General features: G+C 35.6%; 1 protein-coding gene across 3 annotated transcripts in view; it reads right to left on the reverse strand.

The window, feature by feature from the left end:
• St6galnac3 (ST6 N-acetylgalactosaminide alpha-2,6-sialyltransferase 3) overlaps positions 1-21813 on the reverse strand; it is a 526703-nt gene that overhangs the window by 182389 nt on the left and 322501 nt on the right. For all 3 annotated transcript variants that reach the window (XM_047534319.1, XM_047534454.1, XM_047534401.1), the window contains one exon: positions 10589-10998. In XM_047534319.1, coding sequence (XP_047390275.1) covers positions 10589-10998 — 410 coding nt within the window. The remainder of the gene's footprint in view (positions 1-10588; positions 10999-21813) is intronic.

Raw genomic sequence — 21813 nt, forward strand, 5'->3', positions numbered from 1 at the left:
GGTTTCCATGCCTCTGGAAAATGCTTCCCATTCACATCCACTTTGCCAGTGTCTAAGGGTTTCAGTTTTTCTCAAATGCTTTTCATTAAATCATATACTTCCCTCATTCCATCTTCCCCATAAGGAAAACATATAACAAATGTCAAAGAATGCTTGACTTTTCATAAGGCTTTTTGTCCTTGGTTTTCACTATTTCTCATAAGTCAGGAATGCAACCCCAGAGGGGAAAGCTCCAGGGGAATGGCCCCCAAGATCCACTTGTAACAAATGAGTCAGAGAATGTCTTAAATTTGTGGATATACTTTCTAGATAACCACCTCACCCAGATCATTCAGGCAAAATAGAAATTACATATTAGTGGAGGTAATGCTGTGATGATGGCAGTTGTCAATCTGAACTTTAAATGAATATAATTTAAAGGAAGTACATGACAGAGGGAAAATGACAAGCTCATACATTGTCAGGGTAATAAATACCTAATGAGCAAAATTGGAAAGCAAATAGTAGGCTGAACATACACCCAAATGTTGGTTCTTTACTCAAAAGTCAGAGAACAGAATGATTTGTATCTCTATCCAGAATGATAAAGCATCACTTCCTTATAAGCTAATGAACAGCACCATCTGGCATGATTACAGAGGAGCAAGATCTTAAGAAAGTGAGGGATACAATGACAAAGCTACCAGAGGATATTCACTGGAGGTTAAAAATGTCTTGTCATTAAAATTATAGCAAAAAACAACTGTAGATGTTTACACAATATACCAATAGTAAAAAATATTATAGGACCAAATGCTTTCAAAATAAGTGAATGTGATTCCTGATATCTTAAAGTCTGCCTCTATCACATTGGTCCACAAAGTGTGGCCCCAGGACTAGCAGAAACAGCATTACCTGGAAATTTGTTACAAATGCATAATTATTGGGCCTTAGCAAAGAGACGCCAACTCAGAAATTAGGGGTAAGCCCAGTGATCTGTGTTTAATCAGCTTTTCTGCTGATTCTGGTGCAGGCTCATGTAAAACCATTGCTGTACCAATCCAAATAAAAATGAGAGAGTTTTTCTGTTTCTATTGGATAACAAATAAATTAATTTGGTCAATTCTTTAAACTGGTTCAAACACCAAAGAATAAAAATCAGTGAGTCCAGTTCCTTGAGTGAGATGATGTTATCTTTGAATAGAAGAGCTCCCTTTCTAGTACTCCTTTGTAGAACAAGAACAGAACAAATTGCTTTAAACCTGTAACTTAATGGCACTATTCATGAAAATATACAATTTCTTTCTTTCTTTAAGTTGCTTTGTTAGAGCCTGCATGACAAGTTTTGCAAGTTTGCCTGCATTCCTTAGTTCTTAATTGTTTTCCATATCCAGGTCATTCCATTTGCAAATACTGAGTACCTACTGTATACCATTCTAGATGCTTATGCTATGTTGCTGAACAAAACAGGTGATGATCTCTTCTCTTAAGGAACTTCTACTTAGTGGAAGAGACACATAAAAAGCAATAAACAATAAAATAAGTAAGTATATTATATGAAGTATTACAAAGTAAACAATGCCATGAAGAACAAAAGGAAATGCAGAATAAGGTAAGGGAGAATTGGGAATGCTGGATATGTGAGGCAAGATTTCAATTTTAAGTAGTATGGTGGTAGACTTATTGAGCAGGTGAAAATACCAAAGGCTAGAGAAGTTGGTCATGCAGCACATGGGAGGAACAGTGTATGACAGTGAGCAGGTTAAAGGTCCCCAAAAGAGCTTGCCCAATGTCCTCCAGCGGCTGGAGGACATTAGTACATGTGCACAAACACAGGTCAGAGGAAACAGAGGGCTTGATCACCAGGGTAGTCATTGTAAGCCTTAAAAACCTTGTGCTTTTATTTTAAGAAAAAAGGGGACTACTGAAGGGTTTTGAGGAAACATGACATAATCTGAATTATGTGAAAAATGCTTTCACTAATTTTTCTCTAAGTCTATGTACAAATTCATTAGCCATTTATTACAGGGGTTGGAAAACTCCATTTCCATTTTTCTCCTTTCTTTACATTCATCATGAAGTTTTTTAAAAGGGTTCTCACTAGGGCAATTCACATTCTTTGTTATCAAAGAATATTTCATTGGTTTTTTTTTTTTTGGGGACAATTAAAAGATAAAATTGGGAAGTGAAGTTCAGATTGTTTTTACTGTAGTTCTCAGTTCTTTTCCATATGGGCCTTCTGATTTTGCCTTCTGAAGTGGTAGTTTTATTTACCTCTCAAGACCCAAGAGTGTAACTTTGAGTTTGGCTCTATGACTTGTGTTTTTAGTAGGCAACTGATAGCTAACAGAATTATGAACGAAGTTTTGGGAACTGCTTCAGTATTGAAGTGAAACTAAAATGGAAACCTGTATTTGAGGAATGGCTCTGTCAGTGACTTATTAAAAACCCAGTGCCCAGTCACAAAAATCCTGGAGAAGGTAATGGATTTGACAACCTTTGGGCAAGATAGGGCAAGGGTGATCTCTCTGATAAAAACAGTGGAAACTTTTCTACCAAAGTCAAATCTTAGAATTTGTTGCATTGCGTGACTCTTCTTTACTGAATTAAAGTGTTTTGAAATTCACAAGTATTTCACCAAATGACAAAGAGATTCTTAAACTTGAAAAACTATCAGGTGGTATTTCTTTTCCTCATTCATCCATCAAATGTTTCCTGAAAGCCTGTTACAGTCAAGCATCATGTCATAGAACTTGGGGTAACAAAGATATAAAAGTTAGCATTCTCTTAAGAAGTTTATAGATCACCTGAAGAGATTAGACATAGATAGAAATAATGCATGGTAAAAAGTAATTTTCCTATAAAAATACAGGTTGATAGTGCTAGAGGTTTTCAAAGGATATGAGTTCTATTTAGGGATATTACAAAAGATTTCATGAAAGAACTAACATTTGATGTGGCCTCAGATCTTGTTCACAAAGTCTGGGCTATATTTGCATTATCATGATAGAGGAAGTACAATTTAGGCAGAGTGAAGTAACTTTGAAAAAACTGTGGGTCACTTAGGTAAACAAAGCAGAGGAAAACCGCCCCCTCCCCCCCCCTTTTTTTTTTTTTTTTTGCATATTGGAGGCATAGGTCCTATGCTAGGTCTAAGAATAAGATGGAGGTAGGCACAGTCACCAACCTTAAGAAGTGTATAGTCCCATGAAAGAAATGGAAAAGTAACATAAGAAGTCTGATAAGTAAGTCCCTGGTTGAATGTTTAAGAATTTCTGAGCCTCATCATTAAGTGACTTAGGAATAGGACAGGGTCACAAATTGGAATTCAATTTCAGATTACCAAGCCTATTTGCAAAACAGCTATGCTTGATTTATGTATTTCTCTAAGAAACAATAAAATACTGTCTTGTCTCTTTGTTCAAAGCAATCTAAAATAGCAGAATTAACACAGTAACTGCTAATTAGCAGCACTGGACTGGTCATGGATCTTGTTAAAATTGCCAACTCCCAGGCCCTGTCCCAGATCACCTGAATCAACAGGTAATGTGATGTACATTAAGGCTTGAAAAATACTATTATGATCTAAAAGGACATATTCTTCATTAAAAAAAAGTTAAGTAGGGAAGTCTATTTTGGAATATTTTGAATGTTTGTCTAAGCAATTAAAAATATTGTAGTATAGATGGACATAATATATAATATAAAATGAAAGTACTCAAAACATCTCTTTCTTTAAAAAAGTCAAGATTTACAAGATTAGAAAGGGAAAGAAATAGATTGTTTCTGGCTCATGCATTATTTTAAAAAGTATATACCATTTTTAGTTTTTTAAATGTTGATCTAATCTTGAAGACAGAAAATGGTCCAAGGAAAGAAAATCATTAAATAAAGGAAAGGAGAAATCCAAATTATAGAAAAAGGAAGGTAAGTCAACTGAACAGGTATATCTCGTGACAGAAAATTAATGATTGAAGTTTGTATAAAATTTAAAAGTTTGGATATATTTTAATGAGATTTTCAATTTAAGGCATATTTGTCTTTGAGCGTCACATTCTTGGCAATGTTCAAATATATATTCATTTGTATTTTACACTTGATTTTCTATCCAATAAAAAGAAGAAAAGGGGGGGAAAAGTCTTTATACGGAGGGGACTGTTTAGCACGGGTGTCTGTTGAGGCTTTCTATGCAGTATTATCTGTCTGTGTGTTCAGTTGGCTGTCAAGGCATATCATCTGGCCTGGAAGAACCTTATTTCCCTAAGTGGACTGGTTGCAAGTCTTGATTTCCACAACTATTGGTGGTCTGCCCAGTCTTCCTTTTAAAAATATACTCATTGAATTTGTCGTAATCTTGAATGAATGTCTTGTCAAATGTAGCTTCAACCAGTGTGCATGTACACGTGCATGTGCACAAGTATATGTATGTTTTTAAACATGAAAGGTTGGTACTGATGCCTTGATAAATCACAACCATCCCTTCTATCTTCCTACTGTTAAAACAGACCTTTGCTATTTATTGAATTTTTAATTTCTAACACATGTGTATTACAGAGGAGGCTCAATATAGGTCACTGAATATCATCATGAATAATGGGAAAAAGGAAGTCCCCTATTCCCCAATGTTTGTTAGCAATGAGAACACAGTCCTAGATGCCTTAGTATGGTTTTTGACTCAGGAGTCTTATGGGTCTGTCCACAACTGCTATGTGAACTTATTGCTCCTGCCAAATATATCCGTTGGGGTGGGAACATTAATTCATTTTAACAGAGGAGTGTCAACAATGCTCCTAAAAAAGTGCTGAGATGCTATATTTGCAAAGACAGTCTTCAAAATGAAAAAAAGAAGAAAAAAAGGATACTATTTTTAGCACTGTGTCCTGTCTTCAAATCCAAGATTTTTCCTACTTTGTTTTCTCTTGGTCCAGGTTTTCCTAGGGTTAGGGGCTATTTATTTGAAGTTGGAATAACTACATGTTTGTATTCAGAGTCCAGGTCCAGTATTAATATTCCTTTGCATAAACTTGGCACATGTCTGTGCCTGTGGTGGACTCTCAGGGCTGACACAGTTGTTGTTGTTTGTCTGTTTTTTATTCTTCCTACTTGCTCCATTGTGCTTGTGGAGACAGCTTGCCTCATGTGCTGATAGAGGAACTCAGAAGGGCTCCCAGGTTCTCAGGGGAGAAGACTTGAAACCCCTTCCCACTCTAGAAACTACTATGAGTTTGCCAACCTAAGGGATGTGAGCCAATTTAATTCCACAGTCAATCAACGCAATGGCACAAGAAACTTTCAAAATGGCCAAGCTGAAATAGCGAAACCTGGGCTGCACTTCAAACCCTTGCTAGATTATAAAACTGTCACCATAAACAGCAGTGAGGAATGACACATCACTGATTTCTTTTTTTCTCCTCAAGATTGAGTGGGAATGGATAGAGCATGCTGGCAAAGAGGAGCCAGGTAGAAAGCTTGATATGTTTGAATCATCGTCCCATTTTGTCTGAGTTTTCCAAAAGTGACTTGTGCATCTTGCTTCCTAAACAATCCTTAAAAGTGATTCCCTCTCTTCTTACCCACTTCACCTAAGGCAGGAACATCTTGAAACCTTGATCTATTTGCTGCTAGCTTTCATTAATTTCATCCATCCCTGAAGGCGGAGCCACATTGGTGCCAGCTAATTAAGACCTATTTAGGGCAGTGCAGAGTCCTTTATCAGCCTAGAATTAGCTTTCCTCTTTTAATAGGGACTATAGTTTTCTCAATTATTACCTAATTAAATAATGTGCCTACATTTGCCAACGAATTCCTAAAGTGCAATGTGAGTTGAAATTGCCCACCTGCTATAGGTAAGCAAAATACCTCACGTTGGCTCTCTATTGCCTTTCTAGAAAAGTTAACATTCCTTTTGCATCCGCACATGCTGGGCACATAATCACATTCTTCAATGTTGAGTGTGGCACCATGTGCAGCTGTCAGCCCTTCCAGCACCTCTAGGGTGTTTCTGTCTTAAGATGTATTAATGCAAATGTATAAATTTCAGCAGGCTAATATTATTTATGCATACAAATATTCAAAGGGAAAGAAAGATCCATTTTGGTTAGATTGTCTTGAATATAAGACCTTTAATTCCAAAACTTTCTGAAGGAATGAAAGTTCTATAGAAATTACAATTCTAGTTTTCCAGAAATACATTTGGTAAGTGAAATTATAAAGGTGACCACTGCCCAGAAAACCTAGAATTCCAAAGAAAACTGAGTCCTAAAATATAAAGGGCAAGTGCCCTGCTGTTTTTACTCTGCCAGCCTTCCCTATAAAGCCACTCTCCCTAATTGACAAGCCAGATAATTGTAGGCAGAACTAAAAAGAAAACAAATTAAGATTCATCTGGTTTGAAAAAGAATTTCACCATGCTTGGTCTAGATTTATTCTAAGAAATTCAACAGTGTATGCATTTCCTCTAGTATTTCTGTGTTTCCTTAGTGAGGAATCCCTCAAGACAAAAATAAAACCACTGGAAAAGTGAAAAGATGCCCACCTTAGATGGGAAAGTTGTTTTTTCTAAAAGGACTTTGACAATTTGAAGACGCTAAGAAGAATATTTTTCTTTGAGAAATTCCATCTACTAATTTTTCTATCATGAATCACTTTACTAGTGACATAAATTTTTTTAAATTGTATAAATTATACATAATGGTGACATGATCTCTCCATAGAAAACAATGATAAAAATGAGAACTTGCTGACAAGTTCTAATAAGTTCAGGCTAACCAAGCAAAAACGCTTTACAACAAAAGTAAAATCGAATGGACACCTCTTTTTCCTGACCCCCTCCTTCCTGCAATGATACAGACCACTTGATTTGCTCCCAGTTACTTAGGAAAAAAAAATTAGGAACTTTTTTTTGAGTTATAACCAACACATACCCTGGAAGTATAGCCCTACTTGAATGCCTGACATTAAAACATCCTCTTTGATGCACAATAGTCTTGAAGTGTTTGTAATAATCCTATAGCATGTTGTGCTGTTGTTCTTTTCTAAGATTATTATAGGGCATGGGTTGCAGGATGAAGTAGATGAAAACTTACAGTATGGTCTCTTGGACCTGTGATTGTTGGTATGATGGAAAGATGAAAAAGACAGATGAATAAAAAACCTGGTGGCCCAGAATTTGAATAGAAAATTTTAATTTGAGCTCATAATTATCTTACATGTAAACAATATACAAAGCATATGTTGTTTATATTATAGCTTCATCTACTGTAAGGACTATGGAATAAATACCAACCCAGTAATAATGAACACCAAAAGTGTCAAAATCATACTTTTTGAATGACTGAAAGAAACTGGTGTCCTTTGTAAAAATGTCTGAATGCAGGTCTGCTTCAGGATATATTCAGGAACAGCAGAAACTAACACCAGGAAGCAGAGATCCAAAATTACTTAGGGACATGGAAAAGACTCAAAGTCAATTTGAAAAGGTTGCTATAGGCCAAAGTAGGACAATTTGAGCATAAGGATATAATTTTAATGAACTGAAATGCTGTACTTCAAATATGTTTAAGTCTGTCAGTCAATACATAAATATTAACAATAACAAATCCCAGGTGGAGTTTGAGAGATGCTAAGAAACTGGTGCATCAAAACCAGTAAATAAAGAGATTGGTACTGTCTTCTTCTCATGGTAACCAAATGGCTAATTAGGGCACCCTTCTCTTTATAAAGTATATCATATAATAAGTGAAAAGTTATGATGAAGTGTCACCATTTTGCCACCCTAATAAATTATTGGGTCTAGTCAATGATCATTAATGACTTCTAACATAGTAAGAAAGTATTACTACTGATAGAAGTACCACTAATGGTCTTGGCAGAAAACATGAATCTGAATCCAATCAAGTCCCAATATAGAAATATTAATGCAGAAGACATACCATGAGGTACAATTAGCAAATTTAGATTGTGGAAGACCTAAGGCTGATGTCTAATAACCAAAAAAGAATGTGGAGAAAAGAGCCATATAGGTTAAGAGAAATGCAGGAAACATATCAGTCAATCACAAGTTGTGAACCTTGTTCTAATCTTGACTCAGACTAACAGTTAAAAATTTATTAATGAGACAAGTGAAGAAATCTTCAAACTGACTAAACAGATAATAAGAAAATATTGTTAATTTTTAAGTAGGACAGTCACATTGAAATTTTTATTAACATTTACAGATATACACTAAGATATTTATGAATGAAATTATATATCTGAGATTTGCCTCAAAAAGCTTGGAGAGGGAGAAAGTATATACAGAATAGATGGAATATCATCAGGCATGAGTTGATAATTATCAAGCTAAGTGATTGCTAAACAGAAGATCACTGTAATCCTAGTCTCTCTGCTTTATAAGTTCAATGCTTTCCTTCATTAAAACTTTTGTAGATATTGTTGGTTGAAATTTGTCAATTTCAAAATTCCATGGGAAAGCCTTAGACATATGTCTCCAGCATATCGTTAGCATGTAGATTTAAATAAAAGTGGGGAGAGTAGACTTTGAGGTTACTTTGGTCAACCATATATTGTCTGACCAGATTCTAATTCAAATCATCCATTCCACCTTTTGCTAAAACACTCACATAGTTGACTTCTATCTGGTTGCAGTACCCAGCAAAGCAACCATACAGCAACAGACTCAATGAAAAACAACAGCAAGAATGTATCATAAAACTGTTTTGGCCTTTTAAAAAACTTATTTTGGTAATTCTACCAATTGAATAATACCTGAAAATTAATTTACCAAGCAAGTAATATTGCCAAGTAATTTGCTCACTATAACAACAGTTTTCTCATCATAGTCAGTAGAAAAACAATCTCCCACTCTGTTGTCTCCCAGTTCTTATTGTACAATCCACACATCTGTGACAATGTTGCCTTGCTTAAAGCTCACAGCAAAAACCAACATGACACAAACACATAGAAACAAGCACCGTACTAAGCTCTTCTCTGGTACCCACAAATGATTCTAGAGCTTGGAGCTATGACTGGAGGATACCCTGAGGACTTACTCTAATGAAAAACCAAATATATCTAATTAATTGCATTGCTCCAGGCTAGTGAGAGACCAGAGGTTTCCAAAACCTCTTGAGAATGGTCATATTTATACCGGATGGTGCTAACATGAGTGCATTTTTTTGAAGCAACCAGACTCACTCTTTTTATCTCTCCTGCCTGTCTCTTTGGACAGTTTATGCTATGCTGATTCACACCTAACCTTTAGGATTGTTCTTTCCAAACTTACCCAGTAGAAGGGACCTGTATCATACTTTTTTCTGTCTTGCACCACATGAAATTGTGCATTTTAGTGCTTAGAAGCATAAAATGTTAAATTCAAATCAACCCACATTATCAACAGGAGAGTTGATCTATCTAAGATTTTAAAATACTTAACAGCATTGAAATTACATCTAGAGATACTGGAACTTGCCATCCTCAAGAACATACCCTAATATAGTTAAAACTGTAAATTTGACAATACTGAATAAGGAAAGATACACATTTTGAGGAAATCAGAATGTTAATATTGGAATTACAGTTGATGCCATGTCACAAATAAGAGAAATTCACAGATACTTTAAAACTTTAGCCACTCAATAGTTTCCCTTTATAGTTCTTTATTAAAGCTAAACATATGAACCAAGATCATATTAATTTGTAATTCTGCTTCTCTCCCTTTTACTGGTTATCTTTCTGAAAAGGAAGAAAAAAAGGCACATGATGAAGGGGCTGAAAGGGGAGCAACGAGGAAATAGGAGAAGGCGGGGATGGAAGAAGAATGAGGTAAGTAGGACCTAAGGAAAAAAAGGAAAAGACGGTTTACAGCATGCTGCAGAAAAAATGGAAGTAATAAAAAAAATGCAAATTGGTTTTAGGATAATTGAGTGAAGGATATTTATACCTCATTTCTCTTCAGGAATCCAACTGCTAATGATTTTAAGTAATGCATAATTTCAATATGGTATTTTGCTTAACGTGCTAGATACCAAGTTATGGTATTCAAGATCACAGAATTTATTTGCATGCATGAAGCTTTGCAATTTTTTTTTCCATTGCTGGGGATCAACCCAGGGCCTCACACATGCTGGGCAAACACTCCACCACGGGGCTACATCTCCAGCCCTTTGCAATCTATTGAGAATCAATAGCCTGTTCTTTTTATGGTGTAGGTAAAAATTTTGCCACAATTTCTAGAGGCATTTAGGTCAATGCATATTCCTGAAGTTCCTTGATATTTTTATGTTTTGAAACAGAAATGTGTCGACTTCCTCTTTCAGCTGAAATCCAACTTAATCAATAGCAAATGGAGCCACATTATAAAAAGATCTAAAGCTATCTTGGAGAAGCATCCAGCATTTCTAGGAGCATCAAGCCAATTAAAATGGAGAGAACAGAAGGTAGTGTAGGTGGAATTAATGGGACCTGGCTGCTGGCTCATCAAGTAATCATAATAGTCAAAAACACGCAACGATCAGCTTAAAAAAATAACTCTGTTCATTTGATAGCTGGCAAAAGGACTCAGAAAAGATTTAACATAAAAGAAAATAAGGTTGCTTCAGAGGCGACTCACCTATCTTTCCCAGTTTCCTTCTTAAAAATGCCATCACAATAACTCATGCGCTTCTCTGTGGTCACATAAATTTGGGCATTCGGATAGACATCAACAGTCTTTTTCAGCATGTTGTAAACGATGCCATTGCCATCTTTCCTCATATTGCGGAAAGGGCCCCAAATAACATAAATAGTAGTGTTTGCTTCCTTAAAAAAATAATCAGGATTTTTTAGCAAAAGAGGAACACTGGTATGGGACACAACTCGAATCATGGTCATACGGCCAACGTCTTCTTCGTAACCCTTAGTGGGAGCATTGTTCATTCTCCAAATGCAGGAAGATCGATCTATCTCTCTTCCCACCTTCTGTCCAACCATCTGACCTGAGTTTGACACTATGGCGCAAAGGTCACAGTCCAATTGCAAAGGCTGAAAAACAGAAAGAGAAAGAAAGCAGGTGGTAAATTCACCTAGTCAAATAAGTCCTTTTGGGAAGACAAAAATTTCAGATACATCATAATTTATGAATATGTAAATATTTCTGAAATACATACACCAATCTTACAGTCTCTGCTAGAGGTTAGCAGAATATTTCCATTAAAAAAGAAAATGTATACTCTTAAAATAATTTAAGTTTTGGTATCCTTACATGTTGCTTTAAAATCGTGGAAAAATATTCATTTGTTTTCCACTCTAAATGATGAATTTTTAAATTCAGAACTGCAATTTCAAATGAAATAAAGAAATATGGAAAAATTTGATCTCAGTAATAAGGTGGTTGGTGGCTATAAAAGAAATGCAAATGAAACATATCCAGGTATCAATTCTGCATTTTAGCTAGATATATAAAAATAGCATGTGATGAGGTTTTAAAGACTTTCAGAAGTCATAACTACGTAAGACAACACTGGCAAAAATATTGCACAGTCTCAAAAAAATTCCTTCATGTCACCATGTTAATTATTCTAGATGGATAGGAAAGTCCTCTTTTAAAAATAATGGAAAAGCATGTACACAAATAGTCTCTAGAGTCTGTCTCATTCTCCCATCTTTTATTTAACCATGGAGGTAACAGAGACTCAGTGAAGTGAAGCATTGGCTTTCAGGACTTAGAAATGATAAAGTTGCAGTGGCAGATTTAAATGCAAGTCTTCTAACTCTAAGCCCATTGCTCATTCCATTATCCCCTGCCTTATTTCCTCCTAATACAGTTCATATATTACTTTTGCTGCCTCTCTCCCACATGAAAAACTCACAGTATCTTCAACACTGATAAATAAACATACTTTGTTGATACTCATCTTCCTTTTCTCCCTTCTATGAGAGTTCACATTTTGATCCTGAATTTGATCCTGAATTTTTATTGTGCCTACTTGGGAATAGCACTCTCATATAGGGTTCTTATTTTACTTGATATTGTACTATATTATTTAATTATGTCTGTCTTCTAGATAAATTCTCTAAGAACAATGTATATATTCTTCATTTTAACCTCACTTCCCAGAAGACTCTGGAATATAGTATGTGTTTGGTGAAGTTAAGAAATGAAAGAAATTGAGTTAAAATAATTTATTAGGAGTCTGAACACTGAAGTTAATACCAGTGAAGAAATGGGCTTTTCCAATTATTTTAGACTTGTTGATTTAGAAACTTATCAACATACCAGAACATATCAGACTTAATCCAGGTGTCATAACCCAGGTGGTTCAACAGAGAGGTAAGATCCTCAGCAAAATCATCTGACAATCACCCTACAATTGAAGCAAGTCACCTTTCATAGCCATGGTAGGTACTTGCAGTAATTATTGGGCACCTACTATGCATCAGGCATAGTTCAATTCTAAGAGTTAGAATTGAGCTAGGAAAATTCCTGACATAATAGAACTTATATTCAATTTGGGGATGGGAAAAATAAATAAATCAGCCTTCTGTAAGATATATTCAAGAGTGATCAGTTCTAACTAGAGAAAATTTAAACAAAGAAGGAAGTTAGAAAGTATGTGTGTGTAAGTTTGTGTGTGTATGTGTGTGTGTGTGTGGGTGTGGATGTTTGTGTGTGTGACAGGAAGAGAGAGAGAGGAAGGGGGCAGGGAGAGAGCGAGGAAGGGAAGGAAGGAGAGATTTGATTAAAAATAAAAAAAGGCTTACTGAGAAAATACTTGAGGAAAAATATGAATGAGGAGAAAGGGCTGGCCATGTGAATGCTTATGCAAATACCCTGAGGTAGAACAGGAATAAGGAAGAGGGCTGTGACCTGGCAGGGCAGAGAGGACAGTGAGTAGGCCTTGGGGCCAGGCATGGAGGATGAGAATCAGTTAGGAACTTTTTTGCACCGTTGACTTCCTGTGCAATGTGGGGGACTCTAAACAGAGTGACCAACCTGAGTCGTATTTGAATGATTTTGGCTGCTGTGTGGAACACTGATGAAAAGGAGGCGAGGGTATGAGATGGCATGGTGGCTGGGAATGTGGTGAGCAGCAAAGGAGGTGGAGAGAAGCTGGACACATTTGGACATACTGTACCACCCACTGAACTGACTCACAGGCTGGATGTGTGAGTGTGGGGTATGAAGGAAAATGTGGGATCAAGAACAACTTTACCTTGACTCCATGTACAAACAGAGAAACAACATGTATCCCATTTGTTTACAATAAAAAAAAAAAAGAAAAGAAATGCAAGGAGCCAATGTCCTCAGGTCAAGTCTATCAGTTTAGAATTCTACATAAAATCAAGCATTTTGGTTAGCTTATTTCCTCTGATAATCTGTAGTAATCTGCAAGATTTCAGATTTCTGGCCTCCAGATCTGTGATAAAATTATTTTCTGTGTGTGTGTGTGTGTGTGTGTTTTTTTATAACAGCTTCAGGAAACTAATACAGTGTAATATAATGGTTTGATAAACTAATATAATGGTTTGATAAACTAATATAATGGTTTGATAAACTTCATGAAGATACCCAATAGCTAAGGAGTTCTTTAAATTGGTTTATTCCAAATTAGTTGAACACTGACTATAAGCCAGGTTTATCCTTTATATGGATACTTTTGTGATTTTAGTGTTCTGCAGAAATCTCAATGTCGTTTCCTGCTTCTAAAGAATTTGGAATGGTATTCAAAGATAATGTGTGACATTTCACACTTTTTTCTTTTTTTGTCCTATTGATGGTTTCATATGCATAGATATGAATAGTAAGAAAACTAATCCATTTATCAGAACAAAACTACAATTCACTCATTGTATTTATTTACATATATTAATATCCTCTCTTAAGATTATGATACTAGCCTTATGAGGTTGATACTATTATTATCCGCATTTTACATGAGATGAGGTTAAGGCTTCAAGAAGCCAAGTCAGAATAGCTTCTAATTATGTTTTGTATTTCACTTGTGTCTGTTGTGATGTTTCCTTGTTCATTCCGAATTTTAGTAATCTGAGTTTTCTCCCTCTTTCTCTTTGTTAATGTGGCTACGGGTTTATCAATTTTGTTTATTTTTTCAAAGAACCAACTATTTATTTTGTTAATTTTTCCAATTGTTTCTTTTGTTTCAATTTTGTTGATTTCGGCTCTGATTTTAACTATTTCCTGTCTTCTACTACTTTTGGTGTTGGTCTGCTCTTCTTTTTCTAGGCCTTTGAGCTATAGTGTTAAGTCGTTTATTTGTTGATTTCTACTTCTTTTGTTGAATGCGCCCCATGAAATAAATCTTCCTCTAAGTACTGCTTTCATAGTGTCCCAGAGATTTTGATATGATGTGTCTTTGTTCTCGTTTACTTCTAAGAATTTTTTTATTTCCCTCATGTCTTCTGTTATCCATTCATCATATAATAGTGTATTATTTAATCTCCAGGTATTGGAGAAGTTTCTGTTTTTTATTCTGTCATTTATTTGGTAAGAATGAAGAAAAGAAGGACTGTATAAAGGGAAAAGAGGGGTGGGAGGGGAGGGGGAAGGAAAAAAAATAATGAATCAAACATCATTGCCCTATGTAAACGTATGATTACACAAATGGTATGCCTTGACTCCATGTACAAATAGAGAAACAACATGTATCCCATTTGTATACAATAAAAAAAAAAAAAAAAGAAGAAGAAGCCAAGTCAGTTCCCTAAAGGAAAAAAAAAAAAAGAACAACTTTAGGGATTAGCCTAAGCAACTGGAGGCCCGAAGCCACCTTTAACTGCGAAGGGGAAGGGAAGGCTTCAGGAAGAGGACTAGAAAGAAAAGTGAGGGCCTCTTCCCCAGCTCAGTAAAAATCTGAGACACCTGCCACAGTCTGTTGCAAGTACTATCACAAAACTACTTACACTGCTTTCAAAAACTTTCCTGACCAGATTATTAAAGTAATATGGGCTCATTGTAGAAAATTTGAAAAATTAAAAAGGAATAGACGAAAGAATAAAAACTTCCCAAAGTTTTATAACTTGACAACCACCACAAATATTTCTTATATTTTCCTCTTTCTATTACCTTAGATAGGTTGAGAAATATCATTTATCCTTTTTGGCAGCACCAGTGTTTCATTTAATTCATTTAATACTGCTGGGTATTTAGCTATTATCTAATTTTATCCTACTATAAAAAATGCTTTGATAAACATCCCTGTGCTTCCTTCTGTATTTTGGATCCTAACATGTTAATTTAGACTTGCTTCTTTAATTTAGTTTTATTGTGTCCCTAAAAAATATACTAGACTGACAAAGACATCTGTTGATTTGTCAAAAAGAAGAATTTCAAAAAACATGACTTGCAGAACCCACAAACGTCCCTTTATGAGGCGTCTTAAGACTCTGCTACAAAAGGGGCTGCCTGGTGCCTCTGCTGCTATAAGACGCTGGCAGTCCAAGCACTAGGTCAGAATAGGCCATTCAGAGTGGGTGAGTATATTAGGACTTGGAAGTGGGGTTTTATAGGTTGGGGCCATAGTGAAGACTTCACTAATGGCCAGACGGAGGCCCAAGAACATGCCTCTTAGGACCAGGAGTTGATCTAGTACTTTCCTTCATTCATTTAGGAGCCTAGGTTTTGGGGGACATCAAGGAAGAACACAATATTCTGGTCAGGCAATTTGTGGCAGGGCCTGACACTCATCACACATAACCAAGTCCCCCAAGCTCACTCAGAGTCACGCAAATCAATGTCTAATTTAAACTCTGTGTGTCATATGGCACACTCCAACTTATCACCAAGATGCATATGGTGTAGGGAGGTTATGTTCCACTTACTATTCCAACAAGTACCTTCATTGTATAATAAAAACATGTTTGGAGTAGAGACTCCACAAAATTTTTTAAAAAATCAAAAAGGAGAAAGAAAAAGCCTTGGATGTGTTCTATAAAATGCAGCAATTTGTGTTGGATTTCCCAGTCATTAGAGTGAATTAGCCAGTTCTGCCGTAACAAGGCTTAATTTAACTAATAAGAATCAGCATACTGGTCTCACTTGACAATTGCAACCTCTGAAAGTGATCAATTAAGACATCACAATCTGTTCCATGACAACATATTGGGATACCACAGCTGTGCAGATTATGAGGTCAGCAGCTGACTAACAACTTGAGGGCAAATACTGGGAACAGTTTCTTGTTTATGTGATAAATATGTAATTGGGAAGAACACCATAAATGCAATGACTTAGGGGGTTGATGATGATCTTTAAATTGTGCCCATCTTTTTTACTATTCACTGGACCACATGGTCACCATGGCTAGAGTCTTACGAGACTCACATGTGTGTATTTGGTCATAGTCCTGCCTAGTCATCTGACTTCCTGCATGAGGTACCAGGAGACATGACTGAATATGATAACTGCTTTATTTACCACTTGGTTGCAGGAACCATTTTTAAAGCATGGTAAGAGTGCAGGGCCCCATAAACAAAACCTCCCTAATCATAATCAGAAGCTTTAGGCCTCACAAAGAGCACACAAATGGATATATTTATAAATTTGAAGGCACCTTCAAAGTACAGTAACCTATGATAAAAAGAAATACCTGGTACGAATGGATGGTCTGACCCAAGAGCTACATTATATAGTTATCTATTTCTTTTATCAGCTTTATTGTTTCATCTTTTGATCTCAACTTTCTTTGTGAAATGTACTGCTATTTCTTGAACTCACTCATATTATTTAATTTGGGGGCCTTACTAGAAAGTTTATTCCATATGTTTCTACTAGCTCAGTTCTGCCTCAGTAAGTTTCTCTTCTCTTCTCTTCTCTCTCTCTCTCTCTCTCCCTCCCTCCCCCCTGCATCTCCCCAGATTGAGGACATGAATTTTCTCAGACCTTTAAGATTTATCTGGTTCCAATTTATCAAGCTTCACCTTAACTTTGAACTCTCCTTTTCAACTGAATTATTCCTATTCTTGTTTATTTTCATTAAAAAAAAAAAAACTTGTCACTTTTATCTTGTCTCTTGTACACTCAAAATGTCATTCAAGATACTTTGGTTGGGCTTGAACTGTGTCTATAAACCAAGAGCACCACAAATATTCAATGAATCCTGTCTGAGGAACTATATCCCTGGTAAAGGAAGTCCAAAAATGTCAACACTTCACTTTATTTTAGATCTAGAATACTGATCTTTTAAATGGTAACAGCACTATATTTGTTTTAGATATTTTCTTCCTTGGTGAAAGTATACTAACTGGATACTAACATATTGGTTACAAACACTTTGGGAAGAGTTGAAAAATTGGTGACATCTATTGAATAATCAAATAATTTTTATCTACTTCTTATTGTGCACAAGGCTCTATGAAGGGTAAAATAATTTTAAAATTCTAATCAAGGTAAAATTTAATCTCAGTGAACAGCTCTGAGATGTGAGGGAGACATTCTGTCACCAACTAGGGTTAACCCCTGTGCTGTTTTAAAGGCCTAAGGAATTGCCTTGAAAAACAAGGCATTTCCCTGTAAAATGAAAACTGACATTTTGCCTTATTACAAGAAAAGAGAACTTCTTTATTTACTTATTTTTAAATTTTTTTATTTGTTCTAATTTGTTGTGTATGACAGTAGAACAAACACATTTATACATTTTGATAGATCATACATAAATGGAGTGTAATTTCTCATTTTTCTGATTATACATATTGTAGGATTACATTGGTCATGCAGTCATATATATGTACATGAGGTAATAAGCGAAGGGAGGGGAACGGGTATGGGGGAAGAACTTCTTGATTGTTGGTTGGAGCACAGGAGGAGGGTAAGGAAGGAAGAGAAGAAATGGTATGAGACAGACATAAAAGTATAGTGTATCATATTTATTGATATACATGTGATTGAGTGCTTATTATGGGATAGTCATTCTTCTCAGCATTTTATTATATCATCCCACTTAATTTTCAAAAATAGATTTTTTAAGTTAGTTTGTTTTTATTTTTTATTTCCCATTATAGAGTTAGAGAAATTAAGGTAAATATGACATCCTGTGGACACTAGATCTTTCATATGAAAAATATGATAGTATGTGTTATCATTTATGACATGAATTTGCAGCAGCGTTAAGAAGCGGGGGATATTAAAGATATAGCTATTATTAATTTACGATATTCTTTCTTTTTGCAAAGCTGGGAATGGAACCAGGTCTTGCATGTGCTAGGTGATTGCTCTACCACTGAACTATACCTCAGTCCAATTAGCCTTATGCTTAATATACATGTATGAAAGCACCTGAAATATTAGCCAGTATCACTTAAAACTACTTATAATAAATTATAAATTAATTCTTTTAAACATGCTGCTAGCCAAGGATTTCACCAGAACAGAACAAAGTCCCTCTGCTGATGAACAACTCCGCAGGCAGGCTAGGGTTTGTTCATAAGCAAAACAACCTCTCTTTTCTGGCAATAATACTAGCATGGTATAAGAAATTATGTGAGTATTTTTTTCCTCAATATTTTCAGTTTCTAATATGGCTGAAATTTCAGTCTGAGATAAACTAATCATGACCAATTTTATTAGTTTTAAAATGGTCCTTCACATCTGCTTACTCAATTTGCTTTTCAAAATGTTTCTTTCACAACAGCAGTGAGTTGTTTTTCATTCTCAAGCAATAAATGATTACCATCAATGTCTGAGGGGAACAACAGATCTTGGCAGATGATGTTTTTGAGGCTGGTCCCCATGGTTAAAGCAAATGCCTCTCCTTGCTCAAAAACCTCCCTGAGGTGTTCTCTTTAGACACCCTCGCTGCCTATTTCAAGTCCTTAGGAATTCATGGTAGTTGGAGATTCTCAACCGTTCCTCTAACTCATGAGCTAATTGCTTTCTACTCTATACTTATGAGGAACAGGGTCACTGGGATCATCTGCTCACACTACAGATTATTCTGCACCATGCATATTTTAATTTTTATTTTATTATGAGTCTTGGGTATAAAAATAAATTCTATTTTTTTAAAATGCTTAAGAATGTATGCACTAGGGAAGTGATACCCTATGAAAGTCTTATGTTCCTGATACCATGGGTGGGAGGAAAGGTATAAATATATAGATCCTTTTTGTAACAGTCCATGGAATTTTTATAATCAGTCAGCTTTATTTCCTTGTGTTTAAACAATATTTGCATGTAGACTCCAGACAGAAATAAATTTACCATAATATTCACAATGTATCCTTGCCTGATTAAAAAAAAAAAAAAAAAGAAGAAGAAGTAAAGAAGAGATCAGGGTTCAAACTAACAGATCATTCACTCTAATTGGCAAGTTTCACCTCTCAATCACTTTCTTCAATTTGGTACACATATAGTTAAGTAACTCTTTTCTTTCCCTGTTCTAAATTTGCACACACATGTGGGTACAAAATGATACATCTTGATTCAGCTGAAGGGATAGCTCACTCTTCATCCTGCTCCTCACCAACAAACCTGGGAAAATGCTCCTGTCTCTTCCTGGGGTATGAAGCTGACAATTGCCCTATCCTTTTTGAATGAAATATTGGGACAATTGTCAAACAGTTTACATTTTAATCATTAAGAAGAATGAAATATTTAACCTTTACTTTTTTCCTCTCTGAATAAGCTTATAGACAACAGAATAGACAATTTAAAATCTGTGGAATAAACCTACAAAACAGTGTGGTTTCCCCAGCAAAAAAAGAATGGCCACGTGTAAAAGGTCACCTGTCAACTAGTTCTAGTTATTAAATCTCTGCATTTATCATTAAGGTGGCTCTATGGAAAATGAAGGTCAAGACATTAAATTATGAAACAGTCAGGATTAGAAAAGGTCACCCAAATCTAAGCAAAATTTAACCAAACCTGCTAATTCTATACCCTCATAAAAAGCAGAAATAGCCAGGGTGGAAGTCAATGCTGGATAGCTCTAATCTTTCCTCTACTTTAGCCCCATACTGAAAATGAATTTCCATTTGATGTCTTGAAATCTAAAATGAAACTTGCTCATCTCAAATAAAAACAGGAGCTTCAATAAATATTTCAGAACAAGAATCATGTTTGAATCGAACCAGCCTAAATTATTAAAAACATTGTTTTACACAACTCTAATGGTTGCTTTCATTTCAACCGTAAGAATGCAATTTAAAAAACGGGAGATGGGGCACTCATGGCACCTTAATGCCTTACAGGACAATTAGCAGCTCGCCACTCACTAATTTACTACTTTAATGTTGGAACAAATGAGATCTTTACTTTTCATCATCCAATTTGAATGAATTCGAACAAAGCAGGTTGAACAAAGCTCCAGAGACACTCTTCAGTTTGCTGTCATTTATTCCTCGACTCTTCCTGAATGTCTTCAGAGTTTTAGTTTTAGAGGCTTCAACATGTATAATGATGCCATTGGGGAATAGATTTTGCCTTTATTCTCCTTGATGTTCTTTTGAGGTCTTTCAAGTGAAAGGTACAAAAGAGGCATTAACAATCTGGCATTGTTTTTATTGCTTAACAAAGAAAAAAATGTATTTTAATTTTTCCCGTGTTTCAGGAATGATTAAGCAAGCTGTTTTCATCTACACTGAGTCACTTTCAGCAGACCTCTAACTGTGAGCAAAGAATTGTGAAGACTGTTCTAGAGAGAAATCAACACAGTTCAGCCAAGCCAGCCTATAAATGTACTTCTTTGCCCCTCCACAAACCAGCATCTTCCAGTTAATACAGCTTTCAAAAACAGTGTGTATAAATCACACAGTACAAGAAACAGCATATAAAAATACAGATTTGATAACCCACTGTTTGGCTCCGACTCCCTATGGATTTGGGATATGGCATTTACCTTGGTTTCTACCTGGTGGCATTATATCCAAAGCATAAAACTTAATATGGGGGTGCATAAAAATGTTAATGCCAAGAAATAATTCTACAACAGGAAACATAAAACTATGTTTCTCAGTTGCCATAGTTGATATGCTCCCTTTATTTGGAAGTTCCTTGAGGGAATGGATCTGTGTAATCATGGAGGTGTGCCAAAGGCAAACAGCTTGCTTCCTCCAGACTGAGAGGCATAAACAAGGCTTCTCAAACCAGAAAGAAATTTTCTCCTATTGCCTTGAATAACAGAAGCACCTGATATTCTACTGTCACAATCAGGACATATTAAAAGTTGGGTAGCTTAGTGGCCAGCTTATCTCTGTATTATTTTTCTCTTCTTTCAGGAAGAAAACTCAGAAACTGCTGCTAACGTATGATCCAAGTACATTATGTAAAGAAAGTAAGAAAACTGATGCTTTGCTATGGTATTAGTGTCATAACATGTCATTCAACTAGGGACATGGTTCTCAACTGGCTGCACAGTATAATGATCAGGAGATCCTTTATAAATGATAATGGCTGGAATCCATCTCAGGCAAAATGACATAGACAAATGTTGTGGTTGGCACCTGCCCATTAGTGTTTTCCTTAAAAGTTCCACATAATTCCTATGGGCATTTGGGTTTCAGGAACAGTTTCCTAGAGGAATTGCAATGAAATGAGGAAACCATACTATGTTATCAAAGGGATAGAAAAGTAAAAAAGGTAAATGTGCATCCCTATATGGGGAAGATGCTTGGGTAGGAAATCCTTCTAATTATACCTCAAATACAACAAAATTGGTGAGCAGCTGCTACATGTAGAATCAGTGCTTATCACTCAGACATTCTGAAGAGCAAAAGGAGAAGATATTGGAAACTAACATGTATCACTAAGTCTAAGAACTTTTATTTCCCACAAGATCATTGTTGTTTATATGTCACTAGAGTTTCATTTTATGTTCTGGCTAGAATTTCCTTTGGAAATGAGAA

This window comes from Sciurus carolinensis, chromosome 1 (genome assembly GCF_902686445.1).
Source record: "Sciurus carolinensis chromosome 1, mSciCar1.2, whole genome shotgun sequence".
Lineage (NCBI taxonomy): Eukaryota > Metazoa > Chordata > Mammalia > Rodentia > Sciuridae > Sciurus > Sciurus carolinensis.